The sequence below is a fragment of the Lipotes vexillifer genome, unplaced genomic scaffold, assembly GCF_000442215.2.
Source record: "Lipotes vexillifer unplaced genomic scaffold, Lipotes_vexillifer_v1.1 scaffold589, whole genome shotgun sequence".
Lineage (NCBI taxonomy): Eukaryota > Metazoa > Chordata > Mammalia > Artiodactyla > Lipotidae > Lipotes > Lipotes vexillifer.
In genome coordinates, this window is record NW_006796123.1 from 743668 (window position 1) to 763588 (window position 19921).

At 41.2% G+C, this 19921-nt stretch overlaps 1 protein-coding gene across 1 annotated transcript in view; it reads left to right on the forward strand.

The window, feature by feature from the left end:
• The first annotated feature begins 397 nt into the window (after positions 1-397).
• GLI3 (GLI family zinc finger 3) overlaps positions 398-19921 on the forward strand; it is a 277633-nt gene continuing 258109 nt past the window's right edge. Inside the window, exon 1 of the mRNA XM_007468195.1 lies at positions 398-566. Coding sequence (XP_007468257.1) covers positions 443-566 — 124 coding nt within the window. The 5' untranslated portion in view covers positions 398-442. The remainder of the gene's footprint in view (positions 567-19921) is intronic.

Sequence of the window (19921 nt, forward strand, 5' to 3'; positions counted from 1 at the left end):
GCCCCTTCTTAGAAAAGCGGCCACCTTCTTATAAATGTCGGAAACATTTGTAGATGTGGCTTGAAGGAGTACTGTGACGCTTGGATTTCTCGCCGTAAACACAGCTGAAAATGGAGATATTTAGACCATTTAATAACAAATGCCCAGTAGGATTTTGGGAAAAGTCCCACATTATGGACAAGTCCCTTTCTCCTCCTTTTGCATGTGTAGACAGAATTCGCCTGGCTTGTTACTAGCACTTTGAGGCCTTTTTGCAAGAAAGCCTGCGGGTAAGGGGCTTCTAGATTTTGAATTGGCTGATGCGCTAGGCACCTCCTCAGGTGACAGGTGAAGTGACCTTTGGAGTGGGATTTCCTTTTTCCCCTTCTTATTTGAAATTGATGGCGCTGCTGTTTTTGTAGGGGTTCCTGGTCGCCCAGAGCTGAAGTAATGAGAAGGCGTCATGGAGGCCCAGTCCCAGAGCTCCACGACCACTGAGAAGAAGAAAGTGGAGAATTCCATAGTGAAATACTCCACTCGACCAGACGTCAGCGAGAAAGCCGTGGCCTCCAGCACCACTTCCAATGGTGAGCGGCCACGGGGATTACCAGAGGTCAAGCCTACAGTCCTTTTCTGTGCTCTGCATTCCTTGCGAGTTGAGCATTTGCACCTGGACCCGTGTTTGTGCTCTGAGAGCTGAAGAGCGCAGATGGAGGTGGAGGTTGGGATGCGGGCTCGGGGTGGCCAGGCTTTAGCCATCTCTGTTTTGGCGCTGAAACTACACGTTTTCTTCCAAATTTGCTAATTCGAGATGTAAATGTGATAGGTTATTTATTATAGGAAGTTCCTGTTTTGGCATTTTGGAAATCATCTTGATGAGTCTGGCTGGGGTTCAAAATACTTTGCATTTCACATGGAAAGTCTCTACTCGTCGGGATAATCAGTTATCAGTTATTACAAAAGACACAAGAGTTGCCTTGTCCAAATTAGTGATAGGGTCCCCTGCAGACCCCAAACCCTAAGGAGTCCGCTCGAAAGGATTTTAAAAGTTGTTAACGGTTGAGCCTCATCTAGTTTCTGAGTTGCAGGTTTTGCTGTTGGCATATAAAAATTTAACGTCCTTAATTTGCGTTTAGAGATACAGAAAGCCAACTGTTTTACATGCTGTATGTTTTAATATTTTAAGCAAAGTGTTGAGAGGCATTTCAATTCAAGCATGGAGCACTGAAAATAAATTCCAGAGCCCCCTCTGGTAAAAACAGACTGAATAAGTTAAGAGTAACCTTCACTTCCTTTCCCTGCCTTTCGGCTCTGGAAGGCCAGCAGCGCCTTGTCTTTCTGTAGATTTCATAGCCACCCCTGGCCTCTGCGAATCGCTCTCCGCTTCTCCATGTGCCCTTAGGAAGAATGGGCTGGTCTCAGTCCTGGACACTGCCTACCTGGGTACAAGGATTTGCATCTGCTGAGCCAACCTGCGCCCTCCCTCCCTGTGCATTTATATTTCATTTATTCCAAAAAGATTTGACTAGGTTGATTTCCAGTTTTTTTAAATTTTTTTCTATTTTTAATTTATTTTTGGCTGTGTTGGGCCTTCGTTTCCGTGCGAGGGCTCTCTCTAGTTGCGGTGAGCAGGGGCCACTCTTGCTCGCGGTGCGCCGGCCTCTCACTATCGCGGCCTCTCTTGTTGCGGAGCACAGGCTCCAGACGCGCAGGCTCAGTAGCTGTGGGTGCACGGGCTTAGTTGCTCCGCGGCATGTGGGATCTTCCCAGACCAGGGCTCGAACCCGTGTCCCCCTGCATTGGCAGGCAGATTCTAAACCACTGCGCCACCAGGGAAGCCCCTCCAGTTTTTTACATACAATGGGAGAGTGAGAATCTGCTTTGGAAGGTAACAGCCCAGAAGTGTAGGCTGTGAGGGCAGACATCCAGTAAAAAAAGCTGCGCCTTCCTGTCTGAACTGTGGCATTGCCTGGCCCTGCCCTCTGTGCCCATCCTGGTCCACAGTGTGTGCTGCTCACTTTTCTCCTTCCCCGATGTCACCAGTGTGCACTGCTGGCTTGACTGGGCCAGGGGAGGGGCTGGCATTAAACCTTTTGGCTAATGAGTCCCATTTTGAATTGATCGTTAAGGGAGATCTATTTATGTCTGAGTTAAAATAATGAATTTACTTTACATACATACGAAACTATATTTCTTGATTCGTGGACTTTCAACTCAGGACTAGAGCTTATTTTAATAGAGCCAGATTTTTGTATTATTCCTGTGATGAGGTTATAGAAGGCATATTTTCTCCTTAAGAAAGCATGCCGTGGCCCTTGTTTCTTTTCTCTGGAATTTGTAAAAATTAGACTCATCTCTTATTTCAGAAATAGAATCAGTCTGTGCCATGTAGGTGATTTGGTAATTTTAATAGAAAATTTGTAGGAATAATCGCTTTCTGGATATCATGCTTCATGAAACATCAACATTGGGTGATTTTTATAGTGGTGTGTGTGAGTGTGAGTGCGTGTGAATGAGTGAGCGTGTGTGTAAGTGTGTGCATGAGAAGAGGCTGCACCACGTGGAGCCTCCATAAACCACTGTCCTTCCTGTGAATTTCAGCAGAGTAGCAATAGAGATCTGTCCTTGTGAAGGTGCTGCCACTTTGGCGATTTCGGCCACTGGACACCTGCTGGGCAGGTTTTTGGTTCTGTTGCATTTGTCTGGAGCTACTCTGACCATGAGTTCTGCCCATTAACCTGCTTAGGGTGACCAGGAACAGAACTAACCTAATCAGCCCAGCAGCCAGGAAGCCACCGGGGAACAAGCATCCAGGGGAGAAATAGTCATGGTTTATAAAAGTTAGTCCTTGAGTCTGAAGTAACCACAGAACTGACTCAGAAACTGAATTCCATGGGTTTCTCACCCTGATTAGCCTGGGTCCTTGAAGCACCTCCTAAATGGGTGTAAGACACGTCCTATCTTGGGGCAAAAACCTCATTAGTCAGGTTTGCAGGGCTCCTGCGTGAATGATAGCTGTCCTAGAATCCTGTGAGCTCTGACCATTTTTTTCAGTGTTCTGTTTCTTGTAAGAGATTGACTCCTTTTTGTTTTGGAATAACATAAAGAGCCAGCCAAATAAAGGAAAATGGAAGTGGTGTTTTTGAAATATCAATGGCAATCCTGCTGGAAGATTCCAGGAAAACCAGCAAACAAGTTTAAAGGTGGGAAAAATTGAGACAAAAGAAAATAAACTTTTTTCTTTGTGATTGCTTTACATAAGCAATGCTAATAATTGTAATGATTTTTTTTTTTTTTTACAAAGTCCTCTGCAGGATTCATCTAACTAGTTCAGAGCCTCTTTATGGCCCCAGGATGATGCTTAGGAGGGTGTGGAATGGCCCAAATTCTTTGTTCTGCCAGCTTCTACCTGGTGGCACGCTGCCCTTCGCTCTCTGCTCTGGTCACACAGCTAGTCTGGGGGCTTTGGTCTGTGGTTTGGCTTGGGTTTAAGAGCTGGTGTGGGGGGCAGGCTTTCAAAGGTTGGTATACTGTCATTGCTATGGTCATCCATCCGTCTGTCTATTCTGTCTGTCTCCTGTTCTGTCTTTTCTCTGCAAACATTTCAGAAGTGCTTGGATACCTCCACTAAGGCTCTTCACAAAAAGGAAATGAAAATTACTTGGATCCTATAATAGGTAGTACCAATTGCTACTGTTCCCAGGGGGTTCTTAGGTTTTCCTTACCAAGTTCTGCAATTCAGAGACTTGTAAATGAACAAGGAAAAATGAGTTCGGCACCAAGATATATTACAGAGGTAACCTGTGTATTTCTTCTCACGTCCACAATTTCAAGATTAAAATAAAACAAACAAAAATGTTTTGCTATTGGCGCTGTCTGTGTTAGGTTGACTTAATTAACTTTTCTAGCCATTATGTGCTGCAATTTATTCCTGATTGTGAGCCTTCCAGCCAAACCATGCACATTCCTCTGCATGTCCTTACAGATCTGTTTTCTTACTTTTCTCAGCTGAGTATCTACTCCTAGAATAACAGTCATACAGAGTTTTGTTTAAACGCACACATACACACGAACCAAAATGTATGGTTCAAAAACCTTAAACGACATTTTAAGGAAGGATTTGCCTTTAAACATTGAAATTTAAAATAACACAAGTGAAAAACTGTTCTAAATCTTCTATGGATAAAACACAGCCAAACTGATTTTTGTAACATTTAAGAACCTATATCAACATATGAAGCATTCAGTATACTTACTCAGGAACCACAATGTTTGCTTCATGTGTTATAGTTTGATTTTAAGCTCTAGTGTTATTTATTAAACATAAATGACAAAAGAGAAGACATTCAGTTTTCTGAATATTTGTTCAGTGCAATTGACATGTAAATGATCATTTCTGGCGTCCAAGATGGTGTCTTTCACAATAAAGTGTGCATTCATATATTAGCTGTCATTGTTTACTTAAAAATCTCAAATCTGTTAATATGCTAGTACCTTAAGTAAAATGCCTTAATGATCTGTTTTTTTCAGGTATGGATTCATTACTTTCCAAGTTCCATATTGTGTTTTGTAAATAATAGACATTTTTTAATCTAGGTGTTCCAATGTATTAAACTTTCTCATTGTCCTATAAAATTTCCTTTAACGACTTGCAAATACTGACTTTTCAGTGTGAAATGTTTTATTTCATTTTTGGCCTATGTGTTTTTTTTAAAGGAGTAATCTGAGATTTCTTATTAACCTACCACTCTGCTTTAAAAAAGCAAGCAGCTAATAATAAGCATATGTAGGTCCTGGTTTGGGGATCTTTTATCAGATCTGATAGTTATTGGGAACATACCTTAAAGTGATAGAAAGCAGAAATTATCTTAATGGTGATGCAATATGAAACCAAAGTTGATAGATTAATAACGGAGAGGAAGTTCCCTGTTCACTTTGATTCTTTCAAAAGGAGGGCTTGGTTCTCCTCTGCTTAAAAAAAAATTCTTTGAGGTTTCTAAGGGGAAAGTGTTGTGGTTTGCAAATATGTAGGAGATACTTTTTTTTTTTTTTTAATTTTAACTTTTGGTCACTTCCTGGCCTTGTAATTTTCTTTCAAACTGTCCAATAACTCCTATGAGTGTTAATCAGGATATCTGTTGGTCTCCTGGCTGGGAATAAGATGGCTCAGAATTTTGTTAAGAGTTGGGAATTCATCGGCTGTTCACCGCCAAGATCTGTTGTCTCTTTTTGTCCTTTTTTTATGGTAAGAGTTTATGTACCTAATTCTGCTCAGAAGTGGGTGGGCAGTTCACACCAGAAAGCCTGTAGGTTGTGAGTTTTAGGTTTCCTTTCCCTTTAGATGTTCAATCCCTTTTTTCTTGGCCACATCCCATTTCCTAGCACATGACAGATGGACAGATAGATGGAAAGGACTTTCAGATAACGTGGTTTCACATTGTAGGGTGTTGGATAGGAGCACCCCTGGGGTTTGGGTTGAAAGTTTGGGCTGAGTTCTGGCAACACCAAGGACTAGCTTGGTACGTGTGGGCAAATTCACTTCTCAAAGTCTCAGTTTCCTCATCTGTTTAGCAAGATCCTAATTAGACCCACTTCACAGGATCTCCAGGCGGATTAAGTGAGGCAATGCCTGTACCTTTCTGGTCGGACTGCACACGGTAAGAGCTTAGCCATCGTTATTAAGACAAAGCATGGGGATGAGTTAAAATGTTATGAATCCAAAACAAAACGATTGTGTTTTCTTGAAAATACAGGTTTTGAAATTAAGGGGAAAATGTTTGGCAAAAGTAATTTTAAATTTGCTGGACTCTGTCCGAAAAATAGTTCAAGGTGTTTCACAAAGCCCCCAAATGACCCGAGTTTACACATCTTAAGGAAGAACTATTAAAAAAAATTTTTTTTCTCTACCTTCCTTCCAAATGCCTTCTGAAGCCAGAAAATAGGGAAGGCAATTTTGAGAAAATTTATTTTGATTTCTTTAACCTTGAAAACTACCATTGATTATATGTCTTAACACTAGAAACAGCATATGGTACATCCCTCTTCTTGAGTCTTTTTTTGGGGTAAACTGTTTCCTTTCAGGTTCGTGGTGCCCATTTATAGGGTAGTTTGTGCTGCATTAAATTTTATGCTTTTTAAAAGAGCTTTCATGTTTTTAAGCCAACTAACTCATGGCAAATAATCTGATTCTAATAAGATCCCTGACTCTTTTGAGCTCCAGACTCATGTGTTCCTTTACCTGGCAACTTCTGTCTTCTTATTTTGGCTGAGTGTATCAGCTTCCTGTGGTCATCCAGGCTTGAAACCCCACGGTCACCTTTGACCCCTTCCAACCTCCGGCTTCCCGTATCCTACCAGTTTTGAGGTCCTGGTAGATTTTCCTCTGTAATTATTCACCCACGTGTCCCTTTGGGCCACCCTACTGCACAGTGCAATTTCAGACCTCACTACCTCATGCCTAGACAGTTAAAGTGACCTTCTCTCCAATCGCTCGGCCCTGATTCATGGAGGTGCTCCTCCCCAATTAATCTTTTTACGGTTATGCCACACCCCTACTCTAGAACCTTAAGTGATTCCCAGCTACTTATAAAGTAGAATTCAAAATCCTTCACTTAGGGCTTCCCTGGTGGCGCAGTGGTTGGGAGTCCGCCTGCCGATGCAGGGGACATGGGTTCGTGCCCCGGTCCGGGAAGGTCCCACATGCCGCGGAGCGGCTGGGCCCGTGAGCCGTGGCCGCTGAGCCTGCGCGTCCGGAGCCTGTGCTCCGCAACGGGAGAGGCCACAGCAGTGAGAGGCCCGCGTACCGCAAAAAAAAAAAAAAAAAAAAAAAAAAAAAATATCCGTCGCTTAATATTGAGTTATCTTCCGAAGTCAGACCCCGGTCTGCCTCTCCAGTCTCTCCAGTCTGATTTACTGCGACTCTACTTTCCCATCTATAACCTGTGCTTTAGCCAGTTGGAAGGGCACCTTGCCTTCATACTGCTCCTGCATAGAATGACCTTTATTCTTAACATCGGGGCATGCAAATGTGACTCAAATGCGACTCTGCCCTCCATCTTTCCATGTAATCTTGTGTCCTTTGGGGAGCTACCTAATAACACTTGGTTTGGGGAGGCTTATTTTATTTATTACTATTTTAATCAATAGACTATATTTTAGAGAAGTTTTAGATTTACAGAAACATTGATCAGAAAGTACAGAGAGGTCTCATATACCCCTTCCCCCCCTCCCAGTTTCCCCTATTATTAACATTTTGTAATGGTGTAATACGTTTGTTACAGTTGAGGAAGTAATATAGATACACGATGATTAACTACAGTCCATGGTTTCCATGAGGATTCATTCTTTGTGTTGTGTGTCCTATGGGTTTTGACAAATATATAATGTCCTGTAGCTGCCATTATAGACTAGTCGCACCCCTAAAATTTCCCTGTGCCCCATTTATTCATCCCTCCCACCTTCCACATAGCACTTGAAACTTTTCGACATAGCACCTGGTTTGACTTTTCCCTGCCCCCACCTCATCCTCCTTTAGTATTTTGGGCTTGGAGGGCCCCAGCCTACACAGTACACAGACCTGCCAGAACGTTCCTCGGCTCAGTGGGGCAGGGGGCATGGGCAAGAACAGCAGTGGTGTGGATGCCAGGGTTCGACCCTGGCTCAGCCACTTTATCACTGTGTGATCTTGGGCTAATTACTTAACATCTCTGAGGCTGGCACAGTAAGTACTCAAACATGGTAGCTATTTTTAGGAATAGTAATAGCCTCTTCTGGATAAAATCTGGCAGGATTTAATATAGTGACACTTTTCATCTCACTCCTTTCAACACAACATCATTTGTTAATAATCTGTGCATGGTTAAGCTTGAATCCGATGGAGAGAGTTAGAGGGTGTTGGCTTACAGAAAATCTTTAAAATGTGGGGGCCATCAGGACCTAGCTTCACAGACAAGGATATGATAGGAGCTGGGATCAGGAAACAGTACCTCAAATCACTGATCCTGAAATTGGCACAAGTTGGATTTAAAGAATCAAATTTTCAGGCCTACCCCTCATTCATAAATACGCCTTCCCATTATGGGATAAAGTCAGTAATTCTGTGCAAATGGGCTTCCCTGAGGGCAAGGCTGCTCTTTTCTCTTGCATATAGCTATTGGATTTCCCCTCCGAAAACAATTCTTGGGTGCTCTGAGAAATCAGGAATAAATCTCAATCCCTTCTTGCCACAGTTTTCCAGACTTGGGAGTGAAAAGAAGCCACAGCATTATGTGTTCAGCTTGTGGGAAGTTTCTGGGTTGCCCTGATTACTTGTGATCCAGTGATGTGAGTATTTCACATTTTCAGAGATAAATTGGTCAGAATCAGAAACAGGAACCAAAGAGTTGAAACTCGGGGCCAAAATGGAGCTTGTGGGAGGGCAGTGTCTCTCTGGGGAGGTATCTCGGTGGCCTTCTTCTAGGTACCACTTTGAGCCCCTACTTGGGGGGAGGGCTTTTGTTCCAGGGCTGCTAGAGGGTGAGACCGGGAGCGTTGGGAACCACGAGGGTCCCAGGCAGAGAAGGAGGTGGGTGATGGTGAAAGCAAAACCCTTCCCGTTGTCGTATTTACGTGGAAATCTTGCCAAATCCACCTGCTGTAATTGCTATTTTTAAAACTTTACATACAGCATCATTTACTTTCTTTTGGTGTACACTTCAGTGAGTTTTGACAGATCCATGAAGTTCTGTAATTACCACCACAGTCAAGGCACAGAATGAACGGTTCCAGGCCCGTCCCCCCCGCCCCCCGATTTTGACAAATACTTGTTTTTAAACTCAGTGTAGTAATAGTTACCTTATGAGTCACTGATAATAATAGAAAGCATTAGAACAGTAGAAGTTGCTTGATGTTATGGGGGTTTTTGTTTTTAAAAAAATCCGTGAGTTTTTAGATCCTGTTCGCTGTACTCACTGTTAGTTTCCTTTTCCTTTCTATCTAAAGATCTCATATTGAATTGGTAGCAGAACTAATACGTTCTTAAAAACTGCCCAGAAACATATAACCTTCTGTCTCTGCCAGTCTGAGTCTTTTTTGAGTGTCCAATCAATGTATTGTTTCCTTTTAGGCCAGTTGAAGGTGCCATTTTATACTTAAAACTACAAGGCGGTCATATTAATGAGGGTTTTCTGTTGTTGTTGTTTTGCTACCGTGAATGAATTGCAGGAGAGTGTTAGAATGAGAACGTTTAATGCAGCTCTAACCTAGAAGGAAAGTATCCAAGGCTTTGTTAAGTCTTTTTCTCTTTTTTTTTTTGGTAACATCATTCTTTTCCCCTTTACTTTTATAGATAGGACTTCATCTCAGGTAGGGGAAATTTTTCTATAAAAGTTATTCTTACTCTGACTTAGGCTGCTGTTCTTTTTCACTCTTTTTTTTTTTTTTCCCCTTTCTTTGACTCTTTCCTCTTCTTGGTCTCTTTCTTTTTTTTTTCCCCCCCTTTAGTTGTAGAAAGTTGAGTTCCATCCCAATTATTAAATCTTAGGAGACCATTCCCACATGGTTCCGTAAATGGTAGCTTCATCCCGCGTTCTTTCATCTCTTCCCCTGCTCTCTGGCTTGACAGTTGAAAAGGTCTGACTGTGCCACACAATGGTTTGATTGGTTTCTCTGGGGGAGACTTTTCCCTGCCTCATCATTCGCCAGGCAGGTGGACCAGAAAGTCTCTTGATTCTTTTGTTGCCTCTCAAAGTCCGAGGTCTTTGACTGAATAAATCCGCCGTCATGGGATAATTTGCTAAAAGGAGTCTGAAAGATGTGAGAGAAAAGCCTCCCGACTTGGGTGCTGCATTAATGAAATCATGGGGCCTTGGAGTTTGCAATTGAAAAATCACCAGGAATGCAATGGGTGGAGACGGGGCTTCTTTTATTTCCCATAATAAACTTTTAGTTCTGTCATTTAAAGCATGCCTAGCCCTTTGCTGGCCCACTGACCCGAGTGTGTTTTTTTTTTTTTTTTTTATACCCATGTTTCAGGGGACAGCCCTGTCCGGCTGAAAGCCATTTGGGTGCTGTGTCTAGTTAGTCATTAGATTATTACTAGTAGATGGAAAGAATTCCATATGACAGGACTAAGGTTGAGTTAACACAGGACGAAAAGTAATTTACAGATAGGCTGTCCCCAGCCATCTTTGTAGTGCCTGATAAGGTTTCATTTCAGAATGGATAGGCGACATTTCCACTTACGGGCCCATTCTGCGACACCTGTGATAACAGCTTCTGGATCCTAATTGAAATTGGTTTCAAAATGGATTTTCACTTTTCTCTGTCTGTGGAAAATATTGAATGGACTCAGAGCTGCCACAGAGAACCCCGGACCTTGGAAAATGGAGCGGGAGGCTAGGATCATCTTTCATAACAGTATCGATGATATGACAGTTTTGTTATCTGTCTTATTAATGAAATCATTGATCATCTGATGAGGGAGATAATAAACTACATTTTCCCCCTACCACCAGTCCAGTGTTCCCGAAACGCAATTAGATTTGGATTACCAATAAGGAGGGGGGGATAAAAAACAAACAACTATGGAACTCAAGTCGTCAAGGTCGATGAAAACTTTTCCTTACCCAAGGGACCATTTCAGATCAGAACATTATGAGTGATTGCAATCCAAGTATTTTGAAATTATAGAAAGCCAGCGTTGTATCTGAAGACTGTCTTTTTGTCCAAGTCACCCACATTTTTAGTAAAGACCTATAAAATGAAATTCACAAGTAGAAAGGGCAGTTCCGGGAGAATAATGGGGAGAATGGGGAAAAAAATCCCCAGATTCTCTCCTCCACCCCTAGGGTGAAGGGATTTGGAGCTTGTCCTGGGTGGGTATAGTGGGCAAGGAGGACCAAACTGAAGGAAAAGTAGCTTATTGTCTGTCCCTCTCTTAAAGCGCTCTGGGAATCCTAGTAAGATGGGAATTCGGTTTGGATTTAATGAGGTGGCTCTATTGTTTGGTGTTGGGCTGCTTTGGAATGTGCTCTCTTGTTCCTCTCCAAGGAGGGGAAGAGATGCTGATGACTCTCATGTTTCATGGTGAATTGTATTCTTAGGTGTTTCTCCATTCTCAGAGCCAGCAAGGATCAATCCAGTCCCATCTGAGCTTGAAAGAGGAGCTGTGATCAAAGGCTCTAATGATGTCACTGGTCTCTGGTGATTGATTAGGTACAGAAGTTCTAGAGAATTCTGCCTTTCCTTATCATTTCCAATTCATTAGTGTCTACCATTAGGGTAGCTAGCTCTTCATTTCTGTAAAATTATAGAAAAGAATGATATATAAAATATTGTATTTTTCTTCTGGATCTGTCTATCTATCTAAGTCTATTTTTTTTTTTAAGTTTATTGGAACCATGGCTGCCTTTTATAAGCAGTCTTCCCCTTTAAGTATACTGCAGAGACGTAGAGTTTGCTATATAAATTGGGGTAAGTATTGGGGAATTTAAATTGGGATAGTATTTGAGAGTGAAAAGAGTTCCATTGTTTCCTAAGCTGTTTAAGCATATATAGGTAATTACATGTTAGGTCAACGTTAAATATATTTAAATATTTTATCACCTTGGAAATTTATGATTTTAGGACTTTTTAAGTACTTTTAGTTATTTTTATGGAACTATCTAACATTTTTCCTCTTGCCATTGAAAAATAAAAACAAATGCATTTCATGCCAAGAGGTGACAAATCTTACAACTGGGGAAGATGCAACTTGAAAGAAAATCATAAAAAACCAAGAGAGAGCCTGAGAGATCTCTTTCTGGAACTGCTCTTGACTGTACTGTAACTATTGGCTTAGATCCACCTGGGGTGGGGATTGATTGCAAAAGCATTGAAAAAAAATTCTGTTTTGGGAGGCTCTGCAGCCCAAGGAAGAAAAGTTGAATGGAAAATGGAGAATGTAAATTATATTAAAGTGACTGTTACCTTCTATGGTTTGCTGTTGATTGTCAAGGACTATTGCCTCCTGCTTGCTTAGAGCTAATTTCTTTCATAGAGAACTTCATTTTGAGAACTGCTCTCTGAGTAGGACTGTTAAATGTGTTTATAGTCTAGGGTGAGTATCTAAAGAGAAGTGATCATGCAAATGAGCCTTTGGGAAAAGATGGTGAGGCAGTTATGAACACTAAGCTTTAATGGATGTCAAAGACTCCCCTTTCACAGAATATTTTTGTTCTATTGGCAGTGATAAGAAAAATAATCCCAGACTCTTGCCCGTAACCAAAAGAGAACTTCTAGAAAGAATACAACAAAGGCTTGGTTAAAATAATGGGACTTCCAGCAATGTAAACATTTTCTGGTAAAACAGGAATCCAATATTCAGTTGAAGATTTCTTCCAAGCATTTAAAAACTAGAAAACACACAGTGGCCCATTTCACATTAAGTTTAAATCAAATCTGTCTTTAAAAAAACTAATGTTTCTAGGCTTGTTTTCAAATTCTGGCAAGATTTAGAGCAGTAGAAAAGTTCCTTTCCTATAAATGTTGACAGCAGTTCCGGTGGAGGCTAACAATGTTTTATAAATAGAGTTTGCTTAGCAAAAACCATATGTACGCCTAGTGAAATAAGCTCACATTTATTTATGTTTTGATTTATAGAAAACATGTGCCCCTTGACAAAGCCTTTGGGCTCTTTTCCGCAATTAAAAGGAATCATGCTTGAGAAAAATAGCTACCGTCTTAACGGGAAACTTTTTCACATCAGTTGAAAGCATTTTCTTTGATCACTTTCACACAAATTGAGAATATTTTCATCCATCAGCTTGACCCCCGAAATTGGGTGAATTGAAAAAAAGATGTCTATAAATATGTACACATACACACACATATCATCATATATATTGGTTGAATATTGGGGAATCCCAGATTTTTAAATCTTGGGTAATATGAAAGTGGTAGTGTACAGTTTTGTAGCAGGAATTATTTTATTTCATTTTTATTTAAAAAATTTTATTGATGCTTATTCTTGCTGTGACTAGTGTTGGTGCAGCATGCGGTGGTCTCCTGTTTGGTTTGATTTGGGTTTTTCAGACTGAAGACGGGCACAGATTCTGTGTGTACCTGTTACTCGGCCTTCATCTAGCTAAAATAGCTGAAAAATATCTCTATCTTGATTCTCTTTCGAGCAAAACAGACAATAAGGCAAAAGAAGGATAAGAAGGTGGTTTGCAAATCTCTCATCCCTGTTCTTTGAAGAAAAGACTTCAGAAGTCTTTTTTTGTATTTTTTTTTAAGAAAAAGACTGTATAATTTAGTTAAAAAGATGTTCCTTTTGCTTATTGATCTTTCAGGAAGTTCAGGATCGGGAGCGTGTTGCTGAGAAGAAGAAAAACCCTTTTTTACCTTAAGAAAGAAGTGGTTATATTTGCTGGGACCAGGCTACAAAATACTGTTTCTGTTTCTATTCTAGACTAGACTGGATCAATGGTTTTCACACTGCTGGGGGGGTGGGAGGAGGGTGCGGAGAAAGTCTGTGTTCAAATATGAAAACTTTGGGCTTCCCTGGTGGCGCAGTGAATGAGAGTCCGCCTGCCGATGCAGGGGACGGGGGTTCGTGCCCTGGTCCGGGAAGATCCCACATGCCGCGGAGCGGCTGGGCCCGTGAGCCATGGCCGCCGAGCCTGCGCGTCCGGAGCCTGTGCTCCGCAAGGGGAGAGGCCACAACAGTGAGAGGCCCACATACCACAAAAAAATAAAATAAAATAAATATGAAAACTTAATGGTACGTGAGTATACTAATGATACAAGTACAAATCTTACATGTAAGGGCTAGTATAATTTGTTACCTTGTTTTAACTGGGGGTGGGTGGGTTTTATTTTTAGTTACAAGTGAGAGATTATATGTGCTTAAAAAAGAGTTAAATTAAAAAAATTTTTATTGAAGTATAGTTGATTTACAGTGTTGTGTTAGTTTCAGGTGTACAGCAAAGTGATTCAGTTTTATGTATATGTGTACATACATACATATATATATATATACACACACACATACATATACATGTATATATATCTATATATATAGATAGATTCTTTTTTCAGCGTCTCTTCCATTATAGGTTATTACAAGATATTGAATATAGTTCCCTGGGCTATGCAGTAGGTCCTTGAGAGTTAAATTTTTAGAGAAAATCTTTCTCATGAAGGTGACGTCAGTGTCCCACACCCTAGGAAAGCCTAGCTCCTAGCACCATGCACTCAGGAATAAGTACCATTGAGTCTGGTGGCTGATATCTCTAGGACAGCATGGCATGTAAGAGGACTGAACCATCTTTTACAGCATGGGGGCTTCATTGGGAACCCAGGAACCCTTGAGGTTCATGCTTCAGAGAATGGGCCAACCCTCTGAAATTACTTTATGCAAGACTTTATGGGTGTGAGCCTATATCCTCTTTGTTCAGGTTCTTAAAGAGACTTGTAACCTAGTATTTGCCAGAGCCACTGGTCTGCAGGTAGGCTTTGGAGCTCTGACTTTCTTCAGGGAAATACTGATTGAATGATTAGAATTGCTCTTTGAAAGAATGATGGTCTATGAGAAGAGAGCCTCTTAAGGGTGAGGGGAGATGAAATGAATCTTTCTCATGTAAAATGTGATGTGATAACCATAGTCGTGACCCAGCTTACTTTATAGAGGCCACACATTAGGAAGTCAAAAGACTGCTTCCACATCACTTTATTTATTTTTTTATTGTTTTGCGGTACGCGGGCCTCTCACTGTTGTGGCCTCTCCCGTTGCGGAGCACAGGCTCCGGACGCGCAGGCTCGGCGGCCATGGCTCACGGGCCCAGCCGCTCCGCGCCATGTGGGATCTTCGCGGACCAGGGCACGAACCCACGTCCCCTGCATCGGCAGGCGGGCTCTCAACCACTGTGTCACCAGAGAAGCCCCACTTTATTGTTTTAAACGAGGAACTTGAGTATCTGATTTAAAGAGCTCTTCCCCACGAAACTCTTGTGTCTATGACATTCACCTAATGTTCCCAAGGAATTTAGAAGAGTGAAAAATGACAGGAAAGATGTCAGGTAGATGAGAGGCACTTGAAAGGGATGAGTTAACATAATCTAAGTTGAAAAAGGGAAATCCACCATTCTCTTTAATCTGTATCAGTCACATGTATGTGTCCCTCTTGGGTTAAAAGCCACCGAAGATTGTGTTTAGGCCAAGATGTGTGGTCACACTGTTAAGTCAAAATAATACCAAGCATTTGGGAGGGCTGTCTATAGATATTAGTTTCAGGTGCACGGGTAGGGAGATTTTTTGCTCCGTTTTGACTGAATTGCGGATAATTACACAGAGTTGCCCCAAAAGCAGTGGATCCTCTGAAATCTGAGATGTGCGTGTCCTTGATTTAGACCTGGTATCATTCGTTACTGACCTGATTTCCTGCACTGGTCTTCCTGGGAGTACTTGGGCATGGCTGGAAGGAACATTTGACTCTTGTGTGAGACTAACTCTTCCCAGACCACAGTCCTCTTTTAAACGTCCCAAACATCCTCCGAGAGGGGTCTGCCTAGTTCTCTGTTTGGCATCTGGTTTGATGTCGTTACATTTTATCACGGCCTCGCTGAGAGCTTTAGCAAATTTCTTTGATGCTAATTTAGTTGCTTTAAACTCTGGAGTGGAAAAAAAGAAACAAAACCAAGAATACAATAAACTTTGATTACTAGTCTCCTAAACACTGCATCTCTCAAGTAACCCATATTTGTCATTATTTTTTGAGAATGGAATTTATAGGGGGAAGCTGTTCAGATACAGCCCAGGGAAGGGGGCAGAGTCAAAGGCCAGAAGACATCGCCCTTCACAGTGTGCCTTGGGGAGATGCTGCACCCTCCAAGGAAGATGAGATGGTTCCTTATACTATAATTATTGAAATAATGCATTTTCAGGGAATTCCTCAGCAGGCCAGTGGTTAGGACTCGTCACCCTCACTGCCAAGGACCTGGGTTCAGTCCCTGGCCGGGCAACCAAGATCCCACAAGCTGTGCCTCCAAGCGTCCAAAATCATAATCATAATGCATTTTCGAAAGCGTTCCAGTGAAAGTGGAACGTAAAGGTGTATGGGGAGTGAAGGACGTGTTCACCACAGCCCGAGACCTTAGAACTACCTTTATTATTCTCTGCTTTCCTCTCCAAGTTTTTTTGTGTGTGTGTGTTTAGTTTTATAAAAGGAATACCTGCTCATTGGGAAATTTAGAAACGCATAAAGAAGAACATGGGCGTGTCCGGGAATCTCACCACCCAGAGATAACCTTGGTTAACATTTTGGTATATTTTCAGTTTTTTTCCTCCATTTTCTATGTCAAGTACTACAGATTCAGGTGACCATATGTTCGGGGGATATTTCTATGTCATGTGCTACTTTTCTGCAACCCGACTTTGATGGTGATGTAATTTATTCACCCACTCCTCTTATCATTTATGTTCTTCCACTTGTAAATAAGGATGCGGTGAAAATCCTTAAACAATCTGTATGCTTTGAATACCTCTTATCAAATTTAACTCCAAGAAATGTAGCAACTTATATTTCCATCAGCTGTTTATGTGTGCTCACTTTCAGAAATGCTTATTAATATGAGTGGAAATCTTTTTAAAGAAAATATGATCGGTGAAAACGTCACCTCATTTTTAAAATGTTTTTCACGGAAGTGTAATATGCATAGAAAAGAGTGCATATAGTGTAAGTGAGCAGCTTTGATGAATTTTCCCGACGTGAACACATCATGTAAACAGCACGCAGATCAAGAAAAAAAAAACACTACCAGTTTTTCTCTGGATATATGCCCAGGAGTGGGATTGCTGGATCATGTGGTAGCTCTATTTTTAGGTTTTTAAGGAACCTCCATACTGTTCTCCATAGTGGCTGCACCAATTTACATTCCCACCAACAGTGTAGGAGGGTTCCCTTTTCTCCACACCCTCTCCAGCATTTATTGTTTGTAGACTTTTTGATGATGGCCACTCTGACCGGTGTGAGGTGATACCTCATTTTAGCTCTGATTTGCATTTCTCTAATGATTAGCGATGTTGAACATCTTTTCACGTGCCTCTTGGCCATCTGTATGTTTTCTTTGGAGAAATGTCTATTTAGGTCTTCTGCCCATTTTTTGATTGGGTTGTCATACTGAGTGAAGTAAGTCAGACAGAGAAAGACAAATATCGTATGATATCTGATATCGATTATATGTGGAGTCTAAAAAAAAAATGACACAAATGAACTCATTTACAAAACAGAAATAGACTCACAGAAGTAGAGAACAAACTTATGGTTACCAGTGGGGAAGGGAGGGGAGGGATAGGTAGGGAGTTTGGGATTAACATGTATACACTGCTATATTTTAAATGGGTAACCAACAAGGACCTACTGTATAGCACAGGGAACTCTGCTCAGTATTATGTAACAATTTAAATCGTTTGAAAAAGAATAGATACATGAATGTGTAGAACTGAATCATTTTGCTGTACACCTGAAACTAACACAACATGGTTAATCAACTATACTCCAATATAAAATAAAAAGTTAAAAAATAAATAAATAAAAATAATCCAAAAACAAACCCCATCACTACCAGTGCCTGGAGAGGATGTCTCACGTCCTGGTCAGTTACTTCTCCGGCTCCAAGGGCTGGCTCTGTTCATCCCTTCTACTGCTGAGGGGCATCTGGATGGTTTCCATTGTGAGGAGTGTTGGCTGTTAGGTACCTGCCTTTTGGTGGACCTGTGTGCACATTTCTGTTGGTTAGGTACCTAGAATAAAATTGCTGCATCCTAGGGGTGCATATATTTAGCTTTAATAGATACTGTTCAGTAGTTTTCCCAAGTGGTCGTACAGAATTTTTCCTCATTCTTGCCAAACTAGGTATTTTCTATATTTTTCATCTTGGCCATTCTGTTGGCTGTGTCGTATTCAGTTGTGGTTTTAATTTGTTCCAGATGACTAAGGGAATTAAGCATCTTTTTAGGTATGTATCGGTCATCTTAATATGCTCTTTTGTGAAGACTCTGTTGTGTCTGTTGGAAACTTTTTTTAAAATTTGTACTTCTTTGCGGGTAAATAATTATTTAGTAGTTGTTCTATCACTGATTTGAAATGATACCTATATCAGACATGGCCTTAAAATATTTTATAGCTTCTTATTCTGAACTCTTCTATGCTATTGACCTGTTTGTTCTTTAGCCAGTAAGTACCACACTCTCAGATGTTATGACAAATATTTTATTTGAGAGTGCCGTTATCTTTTATGATTCTTCCTTTTCAAATGCTTCTTGGCTCTTTTCCAAGTTTTTTCTTCTAGAAGAATTTTAGGACTTCTTTTAAAATTTGGAACTACTTGTTTATGAATTCATCCATACGTAGTAAAAGTATAAAAACATGAACGGATGCAATTAATTTCAGCAATAGAGCTTGCCTCTGGGGAGAGTGGAAGGGGAATGAGATGGGGAGGGTTCAGATGTATCTGTACCAACTTACTTCTTGAAAGAGAAAAGGTTTTAAGCAAATATGGCAAAATATTAACATGTGTTAAATCTGGGTGGTGGGTATCCTGATGTTACTTATATTATTCTCTGAAATATGTCGTGATGAAAAGATTCCCCTTTGGGATTTTATTTGGAATTATATTCAGCTAGCTTATCTAGGCTTTGTAACTGTACTGGCTGTAAGAAACAGCCTTGATTGCTTTTCTGCCTCATTTTCGCAAGGTTACTCTCTTCCCACACGTACATCAAAGCGCACATAAATGCACACTCTCTTTGGCGCCCGTGTTCTGCATTCATCTTCAGAAGTATTTTTAAAAAAATCTGTCACTTAGGGCTTCCCTGGTGGCGCAGTGGTTGAGAGTCCGCCTGCCGATGCAGGGGACACGGGTTCGTGCCCCGGTCCGGGAAGACCCCCATGCCGCGGTGAAATCGGTTTCCTGCAATTCTGCCTCACTTCCAAATTCTCTTCGCAGCCTAACTTCAGTATATTTTTGGACGAAAGATGTCATCTATAACTCTGCAGGTTTGTGAAATACAGTGTCCCTGGCCGCTGAGCCTGCGCGTCCGCGGAGCCTATTCCGCAACGAGAGAGGCCACAACAGTGAGAGGCCTGCGTACCGCAAAAACAAACAAACAACAAAAAAAACTGTCACTTATAAGAAAATACGTAGGAAATCACAGTTGGCAAGACCTAACAGGTATTTGCTTTATTTTCACCTTTTATACTTTAACATGTCCTGGAAGCAATTTAGTTTTACTTTTGTCTCATCTGTGTTGAATTGAAAGTTGCAGGTACATCGATAAGTACTTGGGTTAATGTAAATACCTCTTGTATTCTCTCAGGACAGATCTGATGCTCCAGCTTCTTGGCATCAGGCTAGGTTTTTATCAAGTGCCAGCAGCTGCCCTCTCTATGCCTTGATAGTGGTATCTGTTACTTGGTGGCTTTTTCTACTGAAATCAATCAGTGCCAGGATCAAGGATTAGGAGTGGGTTGAGGGTCTCTGTTATTTGTTTGTTTGTTTGTTGTTGTGAGAAGATTGATTCAATGGAAAAGGCCAAAGGAGTCTTGGTACTCTCATTTTTGACCTTGGAGTAACCTTGGTTCACTCATGACTCGGGCGTAGAGGATTTAAGTGGATGTTGGCTGTGGCCAAGTGGAAGACAGAGGTCTGTGAAAGGTCCGGTGTCAGTTTGGTGTGTGACATGCTGCTATGATGCACGTGTAGCCAGCAGAACTCATAAAGAGACGCAAATCACAGACAGCTTTAAGGACACCAAGTAGCAGAATATTCGTGCCTTTGAAGATAGGAAGTGTTGCCTTCCAAGGTGTACTTCAGTAGCTTTTTTTTTTTTTTTTTTTTTAACTTTTTTTTTGGGGTATAATTGCTTTCCAGTGGTGCGTTAGTTTTTGCTTTATAAAAAAGTGAATCAGTTATACATACAAATA